This window comes from Serinus canaria, chromosome 3, assembly GCF_022539315.1.
Source record: "Serinus canaria isolate serCan28SL12 chromosome 3, serCan2020, whole genome shotgun sequence".
Lineage (NCBI taxonomy): Eukaryota > Metazoa > Chordata > Aves > Passeriformes > Fringillidae > Serinus > Serinus canaria.
This window is the reverse complement of record NC_066316.1, coordinates 92549112-92571194: the sequence shown is the minus strand read 5'-3', so window position 1 is coordinate 92571194 and position 22083 is coordinate 92549112. Positions and strand designations below refer to the sequence as shown.

At 36.6% G+C, this 22083-nt stretch overlaps 1 protein-coding gene across 3 annotated transcripts in view; it reads left to right on the top strand.

Annotated features, from left to right (window-relative positions):
• Positions 1–21851, top strand: part of ARHGEF10 (Rho guanine nucleotide exchange factor 10) — a 108389-nt gene extending 86538 nt beyond the window's left edge. For all 3 annotated transcript variants that reach the window (XM_018920163.3, XM_018920153.3, XM_018920149.3), the window contains 4 exons: positions 3602–3744; positions 9538–9712; positions 15912–16034; positions 17989–21851. In XM_018920163.3, coding sequence (XP_018775708.1) covers positions 3602–3744; positions 9538–9712; positions 15912–16034; positions 17989–18503 — 956 coding nt within the window. In that variant the 3' untranslated portion in view covers positions 18504–21851. The remainder of the gene's footprint in view (positions 1–3601; positions 3745–9537; positions 9713–15911; positions 16035–17988) is intronic.
• Positions 21852–22083: the final 232 nt, after the last annotated feature.

Sequence of the window (22083 nt, the reverse complement as noted above, 5' to 3'; positions counted from 1 at the left end):
ACTATGGCATGTAACTTCTGGAGAAACATAAGTTACAAAGAGTTATTAAAAATAGTGGCATAACACAGTGACATAACACTTATCTATTAGTATAAAATCTGTCTTCTATTTTTTAAAAATACTTATCTAATATGCAAATATCAGATATCTTATATACAACATAAATATATAACATCTAATTTCCAGAAGCCCCTGGATTCATTTCTATCTTTGATTTTGTAGACACATCTCTTCCTGCAAACAGCTGTACCTGCAATTCATATCCTCATGAGACATGCCTTGAGTTTCTGTTGGCAAAAGTTTTGTCTTGACTTCTATTTCTCGCTTATTTTCTCTTTTGCCAGGAAAAAATAAACCTGTTTTAATCATTAAGTAGCAAAGGATTTTATAGCATCAAGTAAAGCTATTCCTTATCTCTTTTTGCAAGTGCTGTGACTAATTTTAAGTACCTGGATAGTGCCAGTTGTTGAAACTATTCACATAAGCATGTCTTGAATCTGCAGGTGTTTACACAAGTCAGTTAGAGATAATGCTTCTTTTCCCTTAGATTTTAGAAGCAATGGACATTGGATCAGACAGATAATATTAAATAGCCAGTGTCAAACATGAAGTCTGTGCAGGCAGGTATTGAACAGGGTCTGCTGAGATCTGGAGAGAGAGGCAAGAAGAGTATTATGTTTTCTTCAAAGTGTCATTTTGTTAGTGTTAAACCACTTGTGAGCCCTACACAGACTTGATAAGTGCTTTTGGGGATGGGTGATAAAATTCTTGGTCAGCAAAATGAAATTGTGATCTTACTTTTAGCCAGCAGCCTGTGTTTAAAGCATTTACAGAAGTATGTTGGATAATCAGGCTTAATCCCTTGCCTTGCTTGAGTGGATTTTTACCCATGCTTTCCACTCTCAAGAGATTTCTCTGGCTGCCACAAAATGAAAGGAGATGCACAGGGCTTAATTTGTCCTCCTGGTGCCATTCCACTTTGTATAATTAATGAATCATTCACTGAGGCAGGATCCAGAACACAGCTGAGACATCCTTTGAATACTGTCCTAAATACTAGACCAGAGAGTGTCCCCCTACCCTTTTTTCCCCTCTTCTGTCTCAGGTGCTTTCTGATCTAGAAGACATCAGTGTTTGCAGGAGGAAATAAAAAAGCACCAGAGAATAGCCTTATCACATGACTAGGGTCATAGGGTAGAGTGGGCTGATAAATCAGGTGGGATTTCAGGCATTTTTTTCAAGAAATTGTGGTAACACAAAAGACAGGAGTCCTCTATCTCACCTTCTTTGTATGTCCAATCCTATGGAACTCTTAAACTGGATTGTCAAGTACTGTGTTAACACACACACCAACAGAAATTGTTCTGTGAGAACTGAGATTTTTAGGCATAATGTTGAATCAGATATTCATAACTCAGATGGTATTTATAACATTGATAGTATTGAAAGCACCTTCTTACATTGATAGAAATTTTTAATAAGGCTTAATGCTTAGTCCTTTGAGGAGTTACATGGAACTTCAGGGCATAAAGGTCCAGATTTAAGAAAAAAAGAAATTTAAGAAAAATGTAAATGAGTCCACAGTTGAGGTCCTGAAAATCCTTTTTTTCCTGTTGTTTCAGTATCAGCTATGCTTTATGTATAAATTAATGTATGCCTTGAATGTATTTAAGAGAAAGACTTGTCAAGTTCTGTGAACTTTTGTTTTATAATAATGTTTTTTTTCAATGTGAAAATATAACTAGAAAAGATAGCTTTTTGCTCAGCATGTCTGCTCCTTGCCCAAACTCATGGTCTTTGTCCTTCAGAAAAGGCAGGAAGAATGTAGCAGAATGATGCTGGGTTTATCCCTAGGAATGGTGCTACGTACAGATTGTTGTTAAACTTCTGCAGTCGGCGTCCCTCGCGCAATGGAAATTGTGACATGCACCTGTGCAGCTGCACTCTCTGAAGGCTCTGCACTGCCTGCAGTGCTTGCAGCAATCAGAGAGTATGGGCAGCCTCCAGTTTAGAATTGAATTGGGGGGTAATGTGGTTGCTAAAGAATGGAAACTTTTCCCGAAGTTTGTTTATTACTAACAGTACATATGAGTCATAGAGAACACAGAGTGACTCTGACATTACTGGGAGAGTTTGCAGGCTAATAACTGGAAGCACTCTTCTCGATGCAAACTGAAATAATGAAAATTATTTTGACAGCCTGAAACTAAATGTCACTTCTACAAAGATGCTTTCAGAAGAGGGCCACATCCTGAGAATGACTCAGCGAAGGTTGTATCTCAGAGATGACAGAAATTTTGAGAATTACTCCAGAACTGAGGCTTCTCATTATTGTTGTTGCTATTGTGATTGGTGAAGCAGGACATTTTGTGCCCCCGTTCCCTAAGCAAATAATAGAAGATGCACTTGTTTTCAGGAGGAAAAAGAAAAAAATTGTTCTGAAGTGTTTGCCTAAAGATGTGTTTACTTTAGTCTCATCAATCAAAATTTAAGTGGGTACTGAGTTGAAACCAGTGTCAGAAAAGTAAACAACTTTTCTGCAGCTTGTGCATGAAGAAGGCTTTCAATGAAGAAATTGTGCTTTTTGAAATATTTTATCTCAGGGTGAAACCCAGTTACTTTTAACAGATTTTTATATTATTAAATCATAATAAATAGAAATGTCATCTCTGAGACTATATTCTGTGAGCACTTACAATATATAAACTAGTATGAAAACATTAAAATTCTTTTTTATGTACTTAACATGTCAATTTGTATGTATCAAAGAGAAAGCCACAACTGTTTCAAGAAGCCTATGTTGCTGGTTCTTAAATTTGGGGATAAGTAACCTCCTAGTCCTTGTTTCAAAGAGATGGCCATTGGGAGTGACCATAGCAGTAGGTGGAAGCATGCAGTTCTTACCAGAGCCTCTCTGAATAACTGATTGTGCCACATGCACATGCATAATTTAATTTAGATCTGCTAAATGCAGTCGAAAGAAAACACTGTGGGTTTTATAATTAGAGGAAAAAGTAAGAAAAGTGAAGGTATGGCACAAGACCAAGTTTTACTTTCTTCTTTTTTTTTGGTCCTAATTTCCATCTTAATTGAAGCATCTGGTAGTAGGAAGGTCCATTCCATCAAAATGCTCTTAGAGAGTGAACTGCACTCATTACAGCCTACAGTAAAAATCTTCCTGATGATTTTGCATATGAAGGATGATTCTGTCCTAGTTAGAAATTGATTCCTCTTGAAATAAGTTGGCTATAAGCTCCTCCTGGGTTGGAGACAATTGTGTCAGCCATGGGTTTCTGACTGTATTTCCTCTGGAAAGGAAAGCAGCTGAATTAGAACAGCAATGTGGTATTCCTGAATTATTATTTAATCTGGATAAAATTTACTCTGTTGACAATTATATGAATACTTAGGTTTGGGTTTTCTCCTTAATGTTGTTTTAGCCTTGCCAATTTATCCTGGAAGCTAAAAGAAATCATACACAAATCACAGTGTAGCTTGAAGTGGCAACTTGCAGAAATTCAAGCAGTGGACTTTTCAGAACTGTTTTAAAGCAAAGATCACCATTTGGTTGTGTATAACCTTTCTTCTTTTTTTATTGAAGATGGGACATGGAACACAGAACCTCAGAAGATAGTTAAATTGGGTGTTCTGCCTGTTAGAAGTCTGCTTGTGATGGAGGAGACCATTTGGGCTGCATGTGGTGGACAAATTTTTATAATCAGCACTGTGACACATTCCATAGAGGTAAACACTTTTAAAAGCATTGCTCACGTATTATGCTTCAGGGTATAAATGGTGAAATTTTAAAGATGAAAATGTGTTTAAGAAGCATCATGATTCAGGAAGTTTTTATTGAATGTGGTCTCAGTTCTTTGAAATCTCACTCCCTTAGTTTGTAATTCTGCTGTTGTGTTCTCTGCTGATGTCTCATCAGACCTTGCTGCCATTTACCCACTGGTTTCCATAAGGTGCTTGGAAATGATGAAATATTTGGGGCAAGAGATTTTCTTAAAAATTAAATCTGAGGTAAAGCAGCAGAGAACTGGGTGCCTATAGGCACATTTTATGTTAATTACAGAAGAAGGTTTAACTTAAGACTGCCTCTATATAGTTAGATGTTAATTCTACATTGCAATAATTTCATAGCATAGTTTTTCAGAGTTTTGTTTCTCGGTAGCCTAGAAAAATTTTATTTGCATAAGAGCAGTTTCTGATGAATAGTCACACAAAAGCCAGCTTTTTCTGAATGAGAAAAGAGTCTTAAGGGTTCAAACTCACATTTATGACCACATTTTCCAGAAAATGTTAAGCCCTTATTTATGTCAAAATTACAGCTTTCACCAAAAGAACATCTTAGTAGTCCAAAGTTAAGAGTTATTAAAGCATCAGGAGTTCAACCTACAATAGAGTGTCACTGAATTGCATGATGTTTACAGCCATGAAGTTTTTTCTAACAGGAGTCATGATGAGCTCACAGCCTCCTTCTTTGTGTGCTTTGTTGCTGCATTTTTTTCTTTGATGGTCGTGTTTTCTCCCAACAATTGTCTGTTTGGTACAATTGATTCTGTGAGTCACTGTCATGGGTTTTCAGGAAAATAGCTAACATCCTAATTTCCTCTGTGTTTTCTGAGAGATTTGTTTCATCTGATAAGATGCTTGGATTGTATATTCTCCTACTTTGCTTTTCTTTAAGGTTTGTTTTGTTGGTAGTTTGAATGGTATGATTAGGGAGGGATTTTGGATGAGTGATTTGGATAGGTGCTTGAAATGGAGTTTTGTTGGTTTCACAGCCTCTGGACACATGGTTGCTATTCTACAGACTTTAGTAAAATCTCTCAGATTCTCACTAGGAAAACAGTAAGAAATCACAGCCAGGTTGTTCCTGTGTGAGGCTGGATATGTACAGCCAGATCTCTGTAAATAGGTTTGGCAAGTCTGGCCTAATTCTGTAACACAGCTCTCCCTAAGTCTGGTGGTATGGCTGCAGTTTGGGCTATGCTGGGCTGTTTTGGCAGAGGAGAACAAACCCAGGGTTAAACAAACTTTGAGGATTAAAGAATGTTTAAAGCTTACTCTGTCATAATACAGTAAAATGTCATGGACTGCAGTGTTGAAAACAGAAATTTGGAGACATAAAATAACAAGTACTCTACCAATATCTCTCAGACATGGCAGTTTCATTTTTCAGCTGTTACTACAGATTTTCCTACAAAAGCATCACAGGAAGCTGCTTCTCATTTCTCAACTAAGCCATCTGTTGTATTCAGAGCTCAGGTTATTATAGGTCTATTGCACACACAATAAGTGCTGCAGCAAGCAACATACAAGAAATGGTGCATATGGGTTGAGTAATGTTTTTTCAATATAAATAATTTTGTTCAAGAACATGATGATTTTCTGTATGTCTGGCTAAAGATCATCTTTTTAATTTCACACAAATATCCATGGCATAGTGTGTCACCTTCCTCATAGAATTGTGAATTAGTGATGATTTTCTGTTGCTCCTTTATGGATATTAAGACATACTGATCTTTTTCTCATCATCTCACTGTGACTAAAACAGGTCACTAATGTTTTCAGTGTTGCAGCCTACTTAGTGACCTGTTTTGATAACTTCCTAGTTTTATGTTTCCAAAAGTGATCTGCTATGTTGTCCTTCCCATGTTGACTGGCAATATTGTTTTGATATTATACAACATATGAGGCAATTTCAACTCTGTCTATATTAAATATTTTAACCTCTGAGCTGCCTGTTCCTTACTGTGAAGAGCAGAATCTTTGCTATGGGTAGAAGCAGGAGCAAGGAAATGTTTGTTCTCTCTCTGTGCTCTCTCTTGTTGAAAGTTGTAATGATTTGACTCAAGATCTTTTGCATGAACGTGATCTTCTCTCTGTCAGCAGGAATCCAAGTGTTGCACAACACTCACCTGTTACTCTGCCCTCTTTACAGAACTCCTTTATATTTCCCATATACTTAATGTGGAGATACTCCATGTACCCTGCAATGCAGCTGCTTGCTACTTCATTGCTACTATCATGCATGTGTACTATGTGCTCTGCACCATGTACATTACCTGTAAAGGCATCTGGCAAGATTTTAAGGCCATGTTTGTGCAAATCCATGAGCATATTCAAGTCTATTTTTTAAACTTTTCCTTGTGAGGCACTCTTTGCTTCACAAGTATCTCATATTTAACTGTCTGTGCATTTGCTTAGTGCAAAGTACATTATCCTTGAAGACAATCTCATTCCATGCCTCCTTGCTCTGCTAAGATTTTTATTTAAGATTTTTTCTTTCTTAAATAATTTTAAGTAAATGAGCAGGTTTGGCATTATGTGTATTTGATTTGGATATTACTCATTTCTTCTTTTCTCCCCCCTCTGATATGGGGAAGACTCTCAATTCACTTGTTCTAATAATATGTTACTGTAATCAAATGTTTTAGGTAATGTCTTTTATTGGCACAATGCCCCAAACTGGCACAATGCCTCAAGATCCTTGGCAGGGCACACATGAGAAATGCATCAATTGCTGTTATATATTAATTACATACTCTGATCCTCTTTCTGTGAAGAAGAAATTTGTCACTTAGTTTTGACAGCTGTATTGCTGTTGGGTCCAGACCTACATCTGATAATGGGCTCTGTGCCTGGAGCTCCTTGTACTCTGCAAAGGCAGTTTGTGCTTGTTTCAAAACTTCAAAAAGTGATTTAATAGAATAAAGTCACTGGTTGAGTGTGATTCTATCCTAGTCTGTTTTGTCTTGCTTTAAAAACTTTGCTATCTATACATGGGTTACACTGAAATGTTCAGCTGAGTAAACAAAAATATGGAAATCCCTATACATGAATGTGTGTTGTAACTTCTTTAAAGCAGTGAAAGACATTTGTTGGATGTTGAGGGTAATGGCACCCATTATCCTCTTCACCTGGAGCTGGAGAAATCGTGGTTCATCTCTTGGTGCAGCAGTTTGGTGTGAGTGAGCACTCCTTCAAAAGAAGGGCTCTGCTGTGTCCCACACTGCTGGAACACCGGTGAGCTGCATTGGGCTGTGGCATCCACGGTGCCTTCTGCAGCTCCTGTGCTGCTGTGGTCAGAATGGGAGAGCCTGAGGGGGAAAAGCCAGGCAAGAGGAATGTAGGTATGAAAACTAAAAGAGAAAAAGAAAATTAATTCCATTCTTTTGATAACAGAAGGAATAAGACATCTTTTTTTCCTTTGTATCTGTATTTCTTGTTATAAAAAGAAAAGAAAATTAGAAGTAACAGACCAGCTCAAAGGTTTTCAGATAAATGTGTAATTGAAGTAGATGTCAAAGCTGTCCTTTATGCAAAAATTTATGCATAAGAAAGTGCAGTTTTGGAGTATGTTCTTGTTCCTTCTTAGAGGACCCTTTCAATGAGAAGAGTAGTTCTTCCTACAGGTCTTGTTGTGTTTGCAGTACACAGTTTTACTTCAAGTGGGTCTGTGTGTTCCAGCAGCCAGCTGTACAAATGGCAGGACAGACTTAGTGGGAGTATAATGAGTTGGCTAGTAAAAATGGAATGTGACAAAAATGCATGTGCAAGTTGTTTTCAGTGGCACCAACACAGTTGACAGCTGTGGTTGGATCCCTCTAGAGAATTTTTTTTTTTTTACAATCTTCTTCATTTTTCTTCTAATATCAAAGAGTGCAAGTTGCTGGTCAGGTTTGCTTCAGCAGCCATGGGTCTATCCCCTGGGAGTTCTCAAAAGCCAATTAGTCACCAGTGTGGGAATGTATGAGTGTATAAACAAAGTAAATAGAATCTTTTTTTCAATGGAACATGCATGATGAGAATGTCAGCAAATCTAGTCATAAGGGCTGTTTCTGACTTTGAAAGATGTTTTTATGGATAAATTCTTCTGTTGAATAAATCTTATGATTTTCAAATTGTGTATATCATTTAGTAATGAATGAATATTGGTTACTTGAGGAAAACAGTGAATATTAATGTGTCTGCCAGAGTTGCTTACCTTACATTCTGCAGTGTCATTATTCAAAGAATCAAAAGGTAATACAGTAACACTCAAAAACTGAACCACTGCCTGACAGCTGAAGAGAAAATTCTGTTCGTTTACAAAAACTGAACATTTGGAGAATAATGTTAACAAAAGAAAAACACAAAAGATAATTCCCATCCTCTAAAAACAGCAGATTTCTCAGTGAAAATAGTAGTTTATGCAGTAGCAAAGCATTAAAAAAAAATTAAGTGTTTAGTAAACATAATACCAAAAGTTTTTCTTTGTGGAAATCCTAATTTTTTATTCTTTGTCTCTGATCTTAGCCTGTTAGTTGAATTTTGATGGAAAATTTTGACAATATATCTATAACCTTATTATATTTTGATTTAAATGAAAAAAAAAAAAAGCTGAAATGTAGCTTAATTGTAACACCTGGAAAACTTAAATGTGTATTTCACAAGGAAGGAGGAGGTACTTCTGCATTTTATCTGCAAATGTAATAAAGAATATATAATAGGTGAAGTGATTATTAGAGCACTTAATACTTCCATACCCTTCAGTGAGAGATTTTTTTCCAAGGAACAGTCTGTCATTTATTTAGCTAAGTAAGTTTTGTGTTTATCAGACTGGCTCTCTGATAGTAGCTGGCACAACAATAAAAGGCTGTGTTCAACTTCAGAGACAGTCTTCTTACAAGACAAAACTGGGGGGAAAACAATCCCTCCTGCTTGTTAATGATTAAGAAACTTTACTATAGCTTTTTCTCACATGTTAATAGAGACATAGAGAGAGAGAGATTTCTGCCTTCCTGGAGCCACGTTGTAACTGGCTCTAGATCAAGGAAAAAGGTCTATCTTCAAAGTGTTATGTTACTTACATTTAGAAAGAGGATTTTGGCTTTTATAATGAGAAGCATCAATTCTTTGAAGGACAGGAAAACAATATAGCTAATGCTTGTGAAATTCAGAAGCATCAAAAACCAAACTGCAATATTAAGGCTGACATTGTTATGTGTGTAATTGAGCAAATTGTGTGTTTATATTCTTAAACACTCTACTTTCTAATAATGACTTTTTATTATGTTCTCTTATTCTTGTTATGAAAAGACCCCCAGCAGAACAAAAGAAAATATTTTTTTATTGTTGAAATAGAATTTTTGCTGTAGATAAAAGTACAGCTGTGGTAGTTTCCCCAAAGGAGTATAAATAAAGAAATATTAAATCCTTTTAAGTCTGAGCTGTTTTGGGCTTGCCAGCCCCTATCATGCAATATTTTTAAAAAAACAGAAAATATGAGTTAATCTGTTGTTAGGTGGAACCCTAGCTCAAGAGCTGAGAATCCTTCTATAGTAATAATGATATATTTCCAAAAAAAGTCCCAGGGCAATTAACACATCATACACAGCTATCAGAACATATTCTGAGCAAGGCAGAGGAAGCTTTGTCCTTGTCAAAGAGGATGAAGATACAGTGCTTGCACTGAAAAGCTAGTAAGAAAGGTTGAGTGATATCCTTGACTTGCATCTCCCCACAGAGCCCTTGTTTTTCTTGCAGAACCACTTTGAAGCCCATCAAGAGGAAGGGATGGTAATCTCTCACATGGCTGTGGCTGGAGTGGGAGTCTGGATTGCCTTCACATCTGGATCTACCCTTCGACTGTTCCACACAGAGACACTGGAACACCTCCAGGATGTTAACATTGCCACACCTGTTCACAATATGTTGCCAGGTAGCTGAATTGCATCATGTGGTAACATTTTTGTTTTATCACTGTTGTTTTTCACTGCTGTAGATTGGGCCAGAATCAGAAGGTTCATCTCAGACTTTGAGTGTGGTAAGAGTCTCCTGACTATTTGATTTGCTTTAGTAAGTCATAGTCCATCTGCTGCCCAGGTGAACAATGTGTGCAGTGAGCTGGTTGAGTAACAGCAGGTTGAGATAAGCAGGTGGATTCTTCTGTTTGGTCATATTTTTTTGTGTGACTGTGAAACAGTTGGACAATGTAATCCGTCATGAAATTGTGTTTACTTTGCAGAGATTAGCATTTGCTTTTGGAACCTTAGAATCGAGTACATGATGGAATCATGTTGCCTAGGATCTGGACCAAAAAAACACTTCCTTAATTTTAGTTATATCAATAGATCCAGGAAACTCACATCACTGTGAGCTGAATCACTCACATGCTGCCATTTCAGAGCGTGTTCAGTGTTTTGCTGACCCAAGCTCTAATTTGGTGAATTAAATGATTAGTTTTAAATCTAACCTGTGGTTGTTAGGATAAAATTTTACAAATTAAAACTCTTTGCATGTTTTAAGAGAGAAGCTGTTCAATAAGCAGTTGAAAGGGCTTGTCTCAATTTAGCAAGTGGATGACAAAGACCTCAGCATCAGCAAGCACATCAGGGAGCTGGGGCTGTGCTGGGAGGAGAGAGGCAGAAAAGTGGTACTGGCATGGCTGAGCATGAGGTATCCATGAGTGGACAACCATTCTTTCTGTCTCTCCCTGTTTGTAGACTGGAATAGACCAAGCTTCTGCAGTTTTTATGGGCAATGTGTGTGCCAGCTTTATTGCTTAGTTTTTCTAACTGAAGCCAGTTCTTCCCACACAGAGATTATATTTATATTCTCACAAGAGTTAGTTATAAATCTTACATCAAAAATGTTTCACTTTTTCAGTGTCTTCTTCTTACCATATTTTCTTTCAGATGACATCAGCTTTGCAATAAAACTCCATTATAAATTTTGTCTGTTTGCCATGTTCTAGACAGGGTGCTTTTTGCATGTGGTGTTTGACCATAGCTCCAGCACTGAGCAGCATCAAATCATCTGCCTTTAAATAGATGATTTGATTGAATTCATCAGAATCGTACAAAGAAATCAAGATCAGCTGTAAAAACATTACCTTTTAGTATGTTCTGCTGTTCATAGCAGGGGGAAAAAGGGAAGTAAGACCTGCCTTATACATATTTTCTGCATATAAATATATTCAAAAATTTAGCTTTGTGTTCATTGCCATGGCAATAAAATTGCTGATATGACATACCATTATTTTTGCAAAAGTGTTTTAGCTAATTATAGCTCCTTGGTGTCATTTCCACCCATTTTAGTTCCTTTTTTTTTTTTTTTTCTTCAGTGTCTTCACAGAAAGCACACCAGTGAATGGAAATGGAAGGCTATTTTGGGAGTAGGACATTATTATAGCAAATGTTCAAAGGGAGACTCCTTTCTAAAAATGAACTGAATTTCAATTATTTAGCAGCAGCTCTCAGGCCTGTTTATATGATCTCAAAAATGCTGCAACAACAAAACCTAAAAGACAGAGTTACAGGAGGTTTGCATAATAAAGCAGCAGTTTCAGAATTAAAAGGAGCTAAAGAATCAAGTTCTGTATAATATATATTAAGATTAAAAAAGATAAAAAAACCAACAAAGTGAAGCTGAATTACAACATAGTGAAATAGCTGTGTATTTACAATAGATGTATTTGCCTTCATGAGAGATTTTAATGACATTTAGTTTTAAAGTAAACAGCTCTGTTATCTTTCTGAAATTCAACGGAAGTTCCTTAATATGGAGAAAAAACAGATAAGTAAAATTCAAGTGGTGTTGAAATGAGAGAGGAAATTTGTATAAAAATATTTCTAGGAGTCTTAAGAAAGGAGATATAAAAAGGTAAGATCTCTGTATAACTTTGAAGAAGCTGGGCTTCTTTTTCCTGGATTTTAGAAGTAACAAGATGTATTACTGGCTCAATAGGCTACCTAGAGATGTCTTCACTTCAAAGTAATGTAAATAAGAGGAACGTTGCTTCATTAAGTTAATGAAGTTTTTTTGTTGTTATACTGTACAAGTAAAGGAAAAAATTACTGTCACTGTTAGGAATGATTACTGTGAGTTACAGCACTTAAAAGATAACTGCAGTAACTGAGCAGAGTAGGAGGGTCTCATAACCTTAATAATGAGTTCTCATAGCAGTAAATTTCCCCAATTTTGTTCCTAGGAGAAGACAGTTTTAAATATCACAGCTCTCTGTCTTGTAAAGGACAGAATCACAGGGGACTGAAATGGCACAGAAGGCAATTGTCCTCATGATTTGGTGAAGTTTAGTAATGTATAAAACCAGACTGTGTCTGGCAGATTCTTTTACCTGCTGGAGGTAATTTTAAATCTGTGGCAGTCCACTTCTGAGATTTGGAGATTGGAGGGCTCTCACTTTCTGGAGCTGTGGAAAGTTTGTGTGTAGGAATGCAGGACTGGAAATGAAACCAGGATCACAGAGGGGACTGTGGGATAGACATTAAGTCTAGACTGGTCTGCACTACCTTTACTTCATATATCATAAAAAATATTTCTTAATAATGTATAACAAGATTGTGTTCTGTAACAAAAGAGCAAATGCCATGTGAGAAAGGAAGAGAATGGTTGAGAGGAAGAACATAATCATTGTTATAGATCCAGCTGTTTATTTCACTGTCCAATTCACTGTGGATTCACAGAACAGCTGGATTGCTTTTAAGGATCCCAAGCACCACTCTGTCATCTTAACAGAGGGCATACTGAGCAGCAGAGAAATCTTTTAACACTTGAAGTCAAATACTCACACTTCACTAATGCAAGACACATCATTTGTAGAGCAAGTTTATGCTTATTTTGTGATCTGTAGCTGAAGGATCAACAAAGTTTTTCACCAGCCTTTGTCAGAGCTCACACCAAAAAAAATCGTACTGTACATGGACAGACCACTTGTTTTTTCATAGCCACAGTTAGTATTTTATTAAAGAACATCCTTAAACAAGTTTTTGCCCTCAGCTCTACAAGAATTTGCCCTTTTAAAGAGACTACTGTAATTACTGTGACCTTGATACTTCATTGCTCGTATGGATGATGACAGCTTACCTGTTTAACACAGAGATGATTTCTGCTTAACTGGCCATATTCTGTTTATATCCATATATCCTCTAATGGCATGTTTGTTTCCTGGAAACAGATGGCAAAAGGAAAGGAAAAAAAGTATCATTTCCTCTCTACAAAAAAACAACTCTACTATGAGGCTTTACAGCTTCCTTTTTTCCCACCCCGCCAGGTGCCAGAGCATGAAATCCAGTTGCTTTATGATTACTGTTGGGAAAAGATAAAAAGATGAGAAAACTTCAGGTCAGCCCAGCAGATCTGTACTGGCTGGTTTTTTACATTGTAGGAGCAGCATGGCCATGTAGGAAGATATGGAGCAATGTCTTTGCACCTAATTGGGGTTGAATTCAGGTTTGTGAGGATTTATCCAGCTCTGGTGGTTTTTGTAATGGAGACCTGAGAAGGGTGAACACAGAGCAGACCATACACTTAATTATTGGCTTCAGTTCTTGTAAAGTCAAGATATTGGTCAGATTATTTTACAGGTTTTAACAGTTTTTTCCTCATTGGGACAGTGTGATCTTAAAGTTGAAATTTAAAGATGAGTATTTTATTGGTTTTGGAATATGTTTATCATTTTCCCTTCTTAACTTGTTAATTTGATTTCAATCCTTGACTAGCAGATTAATATTTTAAGTTACCATTTTTTAATGTGTATATATATATATATATATATATGTATATATATATATATATATATTAGTTGTTTTATGTTATTTAAAGTATCTTCTCAGATGCAGATGTTTCCTTTTCCAGCGAGATTTCACAGCAAGCAATTTTTGTTTTGACCTCACTGTAGCTGTTTCATGCTTTAGGTTGTGGTCATTTTTTAAGATTTTAAGTTGCTGGCTGATAATTTGCTGCTTTTACCTATGGAAACAGTAACACTGATTTGCCAGGTTAAAATTACTGTCTAAAAGTTGCTTCAGGTTTGGAGCATGAAATCATGAATACAATGTTATTTTTTAAATGCTTAGAAAGCATTACAGTTCTAAAAATAGGAGCATCTTGCTTCTGCAGGGGATTGAGAGCCAACAGTGCTCTTGAAGCTTTTGATAATGTTAAAAGTTAAAAAATTGTACTCAGGTATTTGTGTAGTTTGTAAAGCAAGCTCTAAACTAAGCTAAGCTTGTACCTTAGCTTGCAGTTGCTGTGGTACAGATGGTAGGAGAGGACTCTCATGTCATAAATAAATGCAAGCCTGAGCTCTAAATCACAGAATTCAAATACTGATTTTTGAAAACTCCAGAACACAGAGGTGTTTGGGCATTATTTTGGAACTTCTTTTGTGCTGAAGGAGTGCCTTTGTGTGCTTTGTTTTGGAAACTAAATTAATCCTATTAATATCTCAAAAAAGCCAAAACAACAAAAAAAAACCCTAACACCAAACCCAACTAAACAACAAATCCATTGAAAAGGCAAAAAAGATTAAAAAGATTTGTAATTTTTGTACAGCATAGACTATCCTTTCTTATTTGGCTGAGGAGGGATGATGCATCCTACCAGCATTAACATGTATACTTCATGGAACTCAACATAGTAGTCTCTGAAGGTCTGCACAAGTAGGTGGAGCCTTTTAAACTTGTCCTTGTTACACCTGACTGGGGTGACCTAATCATTGTGCCTTTAGGGTGGTTTAGGATGTGCTTTTAGGTAGACAGGCCTTGTATTCCAGATCTGACCCTATGTGAGTTTCTTAAAACACACCATTACTGCGTTAATATTTGGTTTTGTAAAGTTCTGTGAGGAAAGACCTGGACTGTGGTGTGCCTCCTGTTTTCCAGTCAAGTGCTTTGCTGCAAGCTGCTCCTTCCCTCTTTTCCTAGTGAGTCTGTAATTCATATATTCCTGGATGTAAATTAGCTCAGCTTCAAGGGACAAGACAGAAAATGCATTCATTTGTGAAACACCATAATTAAGATCCTTTTCCAAAGTGTTGAACATGAGGGTTCGCTCAAGTTAAATCAAATGTGGAATTCAAATTCTAGACCTACTGATGAAGTGATTCACAGTTTGAGAGCTATGATGAAGATGGAATGACTGCTCTCTTACGTGTTGAGTTAATAATAAATCCAAGAATGTGTATGTTTTGGACCTGAAACTCCTTGAACTTCAAGCAGAGTTTAAATGCTCCACCCCAAATTACCTCAAAAAATAGCAATCCTGTAAATAATGTAGAAAAACATAGAATCATGGAATAATTTTGATTGGAACTTACTCTGGAGGCAGTCTTGTTCATCCTTCATGAAGAAGGCCTGACTAGACCTGGTTATTCAAGGTCTTGTCCAGTCAAATTTTTAATATTTCTGGATAGGATGGAGATCCCACCACCTCTCTGAGCAACCCATTGCAGTTTTTGACGACCTCTATGGTGATGCAGCTTTTCCCTGCGTAGAATAAAATTTTCCTATGCCCTAAATTTGAGCATGTTGTTTCTTATCATTTCACTGTGCACTGTCTGTCTTCTGTGCATCCTTCCATCAGGTAAGTGCAGACAGCACTTCCTTTAATATCTCCAGTCCCCTGATCATCTTGGTTGGACTTCTTCCAATATGTCAATGCCATTCTTGTATGTGGGGACCCCAGCTTAGACAGGTGGACACAGCATTTCTGATAGAGTTTCACAGATTAAAAACTAGAAGAAAAAAATAATTATGAGCAGCCTTGAGTCTTGAGCATAGGGTGTTACTGAGTATTGTGAAGTGAAATGCTATTCTGTTTTTTTATTGGGAATATACAAACATAGCCTGTTCATAAAAGTATGTTTGTAGAGACAGTTCTGTGTCTACCTTTGGATGCTGTGGTTCAGAGCTTTAGGGCAGAATGTTTCAGATGTTCAATAATATTTAAATTGTCATGTATGTAAAGTATAATTCCATAATCCAACAAGATATTTGCCTTGCAATGAGTGCTTTGCTGAATTGAGATGGTTCAGCTGATTGTGTTTGCTTGAAGTTGCTTCAATCTAGGCAAAGGTCATCACTGTTCAGTAACAGAGCACTTGCTAAACCCCACAGGGCAGCAGCGTGTCTCTGTGACCAGCCTCCTGGTGTGCCATGGCTTACTGCTGGTTGGAACAAACCTGGGTATTATAGTAGCCTTACCAGTGCCACGCTTGCAGGGGATTCCCAAAGTAACTGGTGAGTGAAATTTCTTAAACAGATCAAGTACTGAAGATGTCACTTCTCTTCTGCCAGTAACTTAAGTGAACCCGCCAAATTATTTATATTGTTTAGATAAAAGAGCTGTGTGATGAAATTATACTTGTTCTTTCTGAGCTTTACAGTATTATCCAGATACTTGTCTAGTTTTGTCTTGGTTGTTTGAGAGGGGACAACGGTTTTTTTTAAGAGATAGGCATTAATCCTGCCAGACTACAGCCAAATATATGGGGATGAGAAGAGAATGCAGACAGTCTAATTTCCAGATTTAGGGAAAATAGATACATTAAGTTTAGAGACACAGACACTTAAAAATGAGCATGTTGTCGAACTGTGACAACAGTTTATTATTTTTTCAATAAATTGGTTGTGTTCCCTTTTCCTCCAAACTGGAGACTTGAAATATATGAAAGTACATATTTCATTTTTTTAACAGTGATCAAGGTTTTTGCATTCTGGAGAGATGTGTTTATGAGTTACTTTCATATTAGCCTATTTGAAATACAAACACACAAATGCCACTGTATCACTATACAAATGTTTAGGCTACTATTAGAAGCAAGGTTTTAAAAGTGTGTTTCATAGGGGCTTTTCCCCAGTGTTTTGGATTTGGAATTCTGCTCAAGCTTCTGTGTTGCAGAGGGAAGCTGGCAGATTTTATGAGGAAAGCTGTTAGCAGCTTCCTCCAGGGGGAAAAAAAAAGCTTATGTAACTTCACAAAATGAAAATTAAATCCTCTGTGTTCAGCAAAATATGCAGCAATAATCTAGTGTGACATGAGATAAATGCTTTGTAAAAATCTGGAACCTATCTTAGGTGAAAATAAATACAATTACAAGAATATGCATAGTTGCAGAATCAAAAAATCTCTCATTCTTCCATTTTCTGTTTTTATTATTTTGGTTTATGTCATATATTCTTGCATTTATCTGGGATCAAGATTGGTGAGATTTCACAGACCTAGCAACATTACGTTTAGAGATCTGTTTTTATAGTCTTTGATAACTGTATTTTGAATTTTAAAACTGGGGCTTTTCCCCATTATGTTTCCAATAGCAATAATGCATCTTTATATGAATGTACTTCCTATAAAAGCAAAATCTGTTTCCTTAAAATGTGAAATGCATTTGGGAGTTAGGGATGGATGTAGTGATTTATAAGATTTTATATGGGCTTTCCCCCTTGCTAGCCTAGCTCTTTTTAATATTGTAGCTTACATGGTAGAACTCATTTTTTTTCTCCTTTTTTTTTTTGCTGTAAAAGGCACATCTACTGATACTGTTACAGCTTCTCAATTTGGGCACATGCAATTTGTTTTTTATATATTCTAATGATTTGCACTGTGTAAATCTTCCTTGTTCCACCAATATCCCACTGATTAAATGCTTAAAAAAAAAAGAAAGAAAAAATGATTGTTCAGTCAGTTCCTTATGAATCTATAATGGTAACTAGACAACCAGAAAGGATGAGTTTTAGTTCCTGTTCTACAGTGTGGACAGGTCTGTTGCAATGAAAGAGATGTTCTTATACTGTTCTGGAGAGGTACAGAGGTAGAACAGGCTTGATTTGGAGCACACAAAATATGTGGGGATGACTGGAGTAAACACAGTGTTACATTTGTGTTGATTCCAACTAAAAGGTCAGCAGTATTTCTGTGCTCATGCCATAGTGAGAACAGAGTACAAAAGTACATCATCTAAAGTTCATAAGCCATATTTCAGCTGATTTATTAGTTCTAAAAGACTTGTGGTAGAACATTATTTTTGTACTTTTTTTTTCTGTAAATAGTGTCCACACAAGGCAAAAGACTGGATGCTTATAATAGGGCTTTAAGAGTTACACTGTTCTGAGCAAATTTCATGAACTAATTATGGTAGAACACTGTGGTCTGAGAAATAATGTTCTTTAATTGTGTCTTTTCTTTTGGCTCCAGGAAGAGGAATGGTGTCATACCATGCACACAATAGCCCAGTCAAGTTTCTTGTAACAGCTACATCTATAAACAAAAAGAACAGAAACAAATTGAGAAACAGCCTCCCTCCTGGCTCAGAACCTAAGGACGATGACCAAAAGAACACTGGGCACAGTGAACGGCCAGGCTCTTCCCTTAGTAACACCCAGGACACTGCGGTTTGGCTGGGGGATTCAGCAGGGTCCATTGCACAAAGAAGTGACTTGTCATCATCTTCTGGATCCCTTACTTTGTCTCATGGATCGAGTTCCCTAGAGCACAGACCAGAGGACAGTAACATTTACGAGCTTCTGAAGGATCAGAATATCTCATTTAAAAGTAAAAGACAGAAAACTAAGAAAATGAAAGCAAGTTCAGTGTTAGTAATTTCTGGTGGCCAAGGACACAGAAGAGTGAACAAGAAGACCAAGCAGCAACGACAAGATGAACTAGTGTCTTCAGTGATGGTCTGGCAAATCCCACTATTAAATATCTAACTGAACTAAATCCAAGATTGTTTTTGCTATTAAAAAATGTGATATCCTTATGTGGCTAATGCCAGCTTAGGACCCAAGCAGATAGGCTTTATACACCTGGGAGCAATTTCAGTAGGCTTGGATCACAGGGTTAAGGGTGCAAGACAGTCTTCACATACTTAGGACATTATTGGAAAATGTTTAGCTATTGGTGCTGTCTTAGATACTCTGAAAAAAAAAGGAATATTAGGGACTTTAAAATGTTTTTAGAATCTCTTACCTTATTTATACTCACATTTATAAATATCTTAATTATGTTCTATAGCACTTAGGGAAGGCAAGGAAGACATGCCATGTCTCATGCTGGTTTCTGCTTGCATAAATCAGTTGTTCCTACTTTTTCCAAAGTAGGAAAAAGTGTCACAAAAGTGACATATTGCATGGAAGAGTAGATTTTAATAAATTAACAAATATTTTTAAATAATAAATAGTCTAATGTGAGCTAGTATTAATTTGGCAAGAATTATAATAGCTTAAAACTTCATTCCACATACCAGAGTTTGGTTGGAACAAAACTGGCTAAATTAATTAATCAGTGTTTGTTTATTTCAACATAGAACATAGACTTTTTAAAACACTAAATCCTAATGCTCAGTGTTATTAGAAATGTTGCAGTACAAAAAGCACATTAATTTTCTTGGTAGGTGAGATGTGTATGCAACTTGTTTTTGTTATACAGAAAATTGCAAGGATGCAATGGCTTTGGACAAATAGAAATAACAGATACAGGACAGCTGTGCATTGTAGTGCTGCTAACATCCTCCCTTTGCAAGTCAATATCAAAGCTAAACATGGATTGTAACAGTTTTTAAGGAAGCAAGCACATCCAGTAAATTAATAATGAAGTTATTAATTAGGTCATTAATTGGGAAGATATATACACTAATATAGGAATATCTATAGGACGTACTATCTATAGGTAGTCACTATAAGTCCTACATTAGCTGAGTTATGCTGTGTCCCCAGGCAAGCATCCATCACATACTGTCACAGTGCAACAGCATCAGCAGAGATGTGGTCATACCTGAGTGGTGAGCCCTTCTTTTCTCCCAGGTTCAGGAAAGCACGGCCCTGTAAATGGGAATTGGGAAAGTGGGGAGCACAGCTTCATTCCCTCAGATGGGCAAGTTGTCACTTTGGTACTGTTAAAAGGATGAATTCTAAGTAGGGACCTGATGAATGTTTTATTCATGAATTGATGTATTTCCAAAGGAAACTTTGAATTTGGGATTGGTATTGAAATTGCCTGTTGTACAAATCTCTGCACATGTGAAATACAAAGGCTTCAGCTCATAAAGACATTGCCAGAAATGGTGACAAGACATCCTTCAGTCAAAATCTGTTTAATGCAGGTAACTTGTTGAATAGAGTTACTGGGAACATTCTTTTCCCTCATCAGTAGACTGAAATACAGAGAAATGAGAATGATTAACTTTCAGTTTTGTGAAGAACTTTAATACTGTCCATCATTTCAGTAAATGCAATCTGAAGTAGAACATTTGTCAGATGTATACATTGACTAGAATCGAATAAAACTTCTGGCTACTTTGATACCATTATTATCCCAGTAAGAGGGTGATTTGCCCTGATTTTTTTTTTTTTTGCCTTGATTCCACTATGTTTTGTTTCAATCTGCCTGTTTTAAATCACTATCAACCATAAGGGCAGTGTTCCCAGCATGTGCCATTTCAAGGCAAACAGTACTAGAGACTGAGGTATTTTTGTTGGATATAGTAGTAGGGTTGGGGTTTTAAAAATAATGCTGAAATTTATTTTCTTAATTTTGCAACAGATCTGTGTACATCTAAAATTTTCAGTCTTTTCTGCTTTAAAAAGCAAACCTCTATCAAGGTGACCCCAAAATATGTGGGTAGGCTGGCTGAGCAAGTTTGACAGAGCACTGAACTAACATCAAGTCTTCTGTGATGCCTGACACCAGTGAGGGGTACAGAGGGAATGCTGGTGAAGGCAGTCTTTGCCTGCAAAGTGGCACCAAGATAGGCATTTCAGAATCAGGTATGCATCCTGATTTCAGAGGCTTTGCCCACATCCTCTATTGAGCCATAATAGCATGGATTTCAATGAGTCACAAAGGATACTTGTTATAGATAGGATTTTAGGCTTAAGATCTTCATTACTGGTTTTTGCTTTTCTTCCATGTCTTTTGCTATGTGTCTTGCAACTTCAGTTGGGTATTGTCAGTGTTGGCATAGGCTTAGTGTTGGCTTGAGTGCTGGTAGGGAAAAACAAAAAAAAGGAAAAAAGCAGAGTGCCTCTAAGCCAGGCAGCTGGCAACATTTTCCCAAACTTTTCTTCTTCTCCCTGACCTACTGCTTAGGCTCCCCTGCCTTGAGAGACCAAGGCCAGTTTCATTTTCTGTACTCTTCCATAGCTATGGCCCTGGGAGCTGCTCTTTGCCCACTGTGTGGAAGTACTACATTGTACAGTTTAATGTATGTATGCTGAAAAGCAAGTTAAGAGATTCTTCTGTGTATAAAGCATTTATGATCTAGTATCCCTTGGCTACGGTGCAGCAAAAAGACCACAGGTTTTATTTCAACACTCCTTGGGCATGGTATTCCACATCCCTGCCTTCAGGACTGGAGAATCACATCTACTCCCTGATGGGTCTTGATCACTAGGAGCAGTAAGTAGAGTCCACTGGAAATCCATGCATAACAGGATCCTCTAGAGTATCTTGAGAATTGTAAAGAGACATTTATCATGTCAGTTGAAATGTCATTTTCTTCAGTTCTATCAATAGAACAAATCAATAGAACAAAGTACAAACCTGCTCTTCTGAAAGTATGTTGGAGTTTTGCCAGTGACTTCTATAAGAAAAGAAAGGGTCCCTCATTCAATTCCCCTATTTATCTTCCTAAGCTGTAAAGCAAAGGAGAAGCTGTATGTCTGTCTATAAAAATACATATTGTCATAAACTAGATTTTAGTAACTAACTGAGCACAAGGGGCAATATTCCTTTTTGACATGCAACTTTCTGGTATTACCTTACTATAAAAACAGGCAGGAACCAAAGTTTCTCTTACAGCTGACCAATAGTCCTTATAGCTGTTGTAGACTGTGCTGCTCAGAGGTTGGATTTTGCTTTCTGATACTGCTTTTCTAGATTAACAGAAATTATGAAAATAATAGGAAAAAAGGGGAGCAAATGTAACCACTACAATATATTCTGTATATGTTTTCTAACACATAGTAGTGTCTTTTGTAACATGAGCCATAAAACTTGTGTATTTATGTTCAAAGTATAAATTGAGAAAAATATTGAATAAAAAATATGATAAAAATTAACTTAAGAAGAACATCTTGGGTTGTCATTTTAACTAGAAGGTTAGAACTTGGGTCATGTGTTAATGAATAATATATATATATATTAATGGACTCATGCAAGAGAAAATAGGATATGTGGTTAGGATGACAAAGATGAATTTTTTTTAAAGTTTTATATTTCTACAATTTAAATGCCAGCAAATGCAGTTTCTGAAAATTATGCTGTCATTTATTATAAGGTTTAATTACTGTA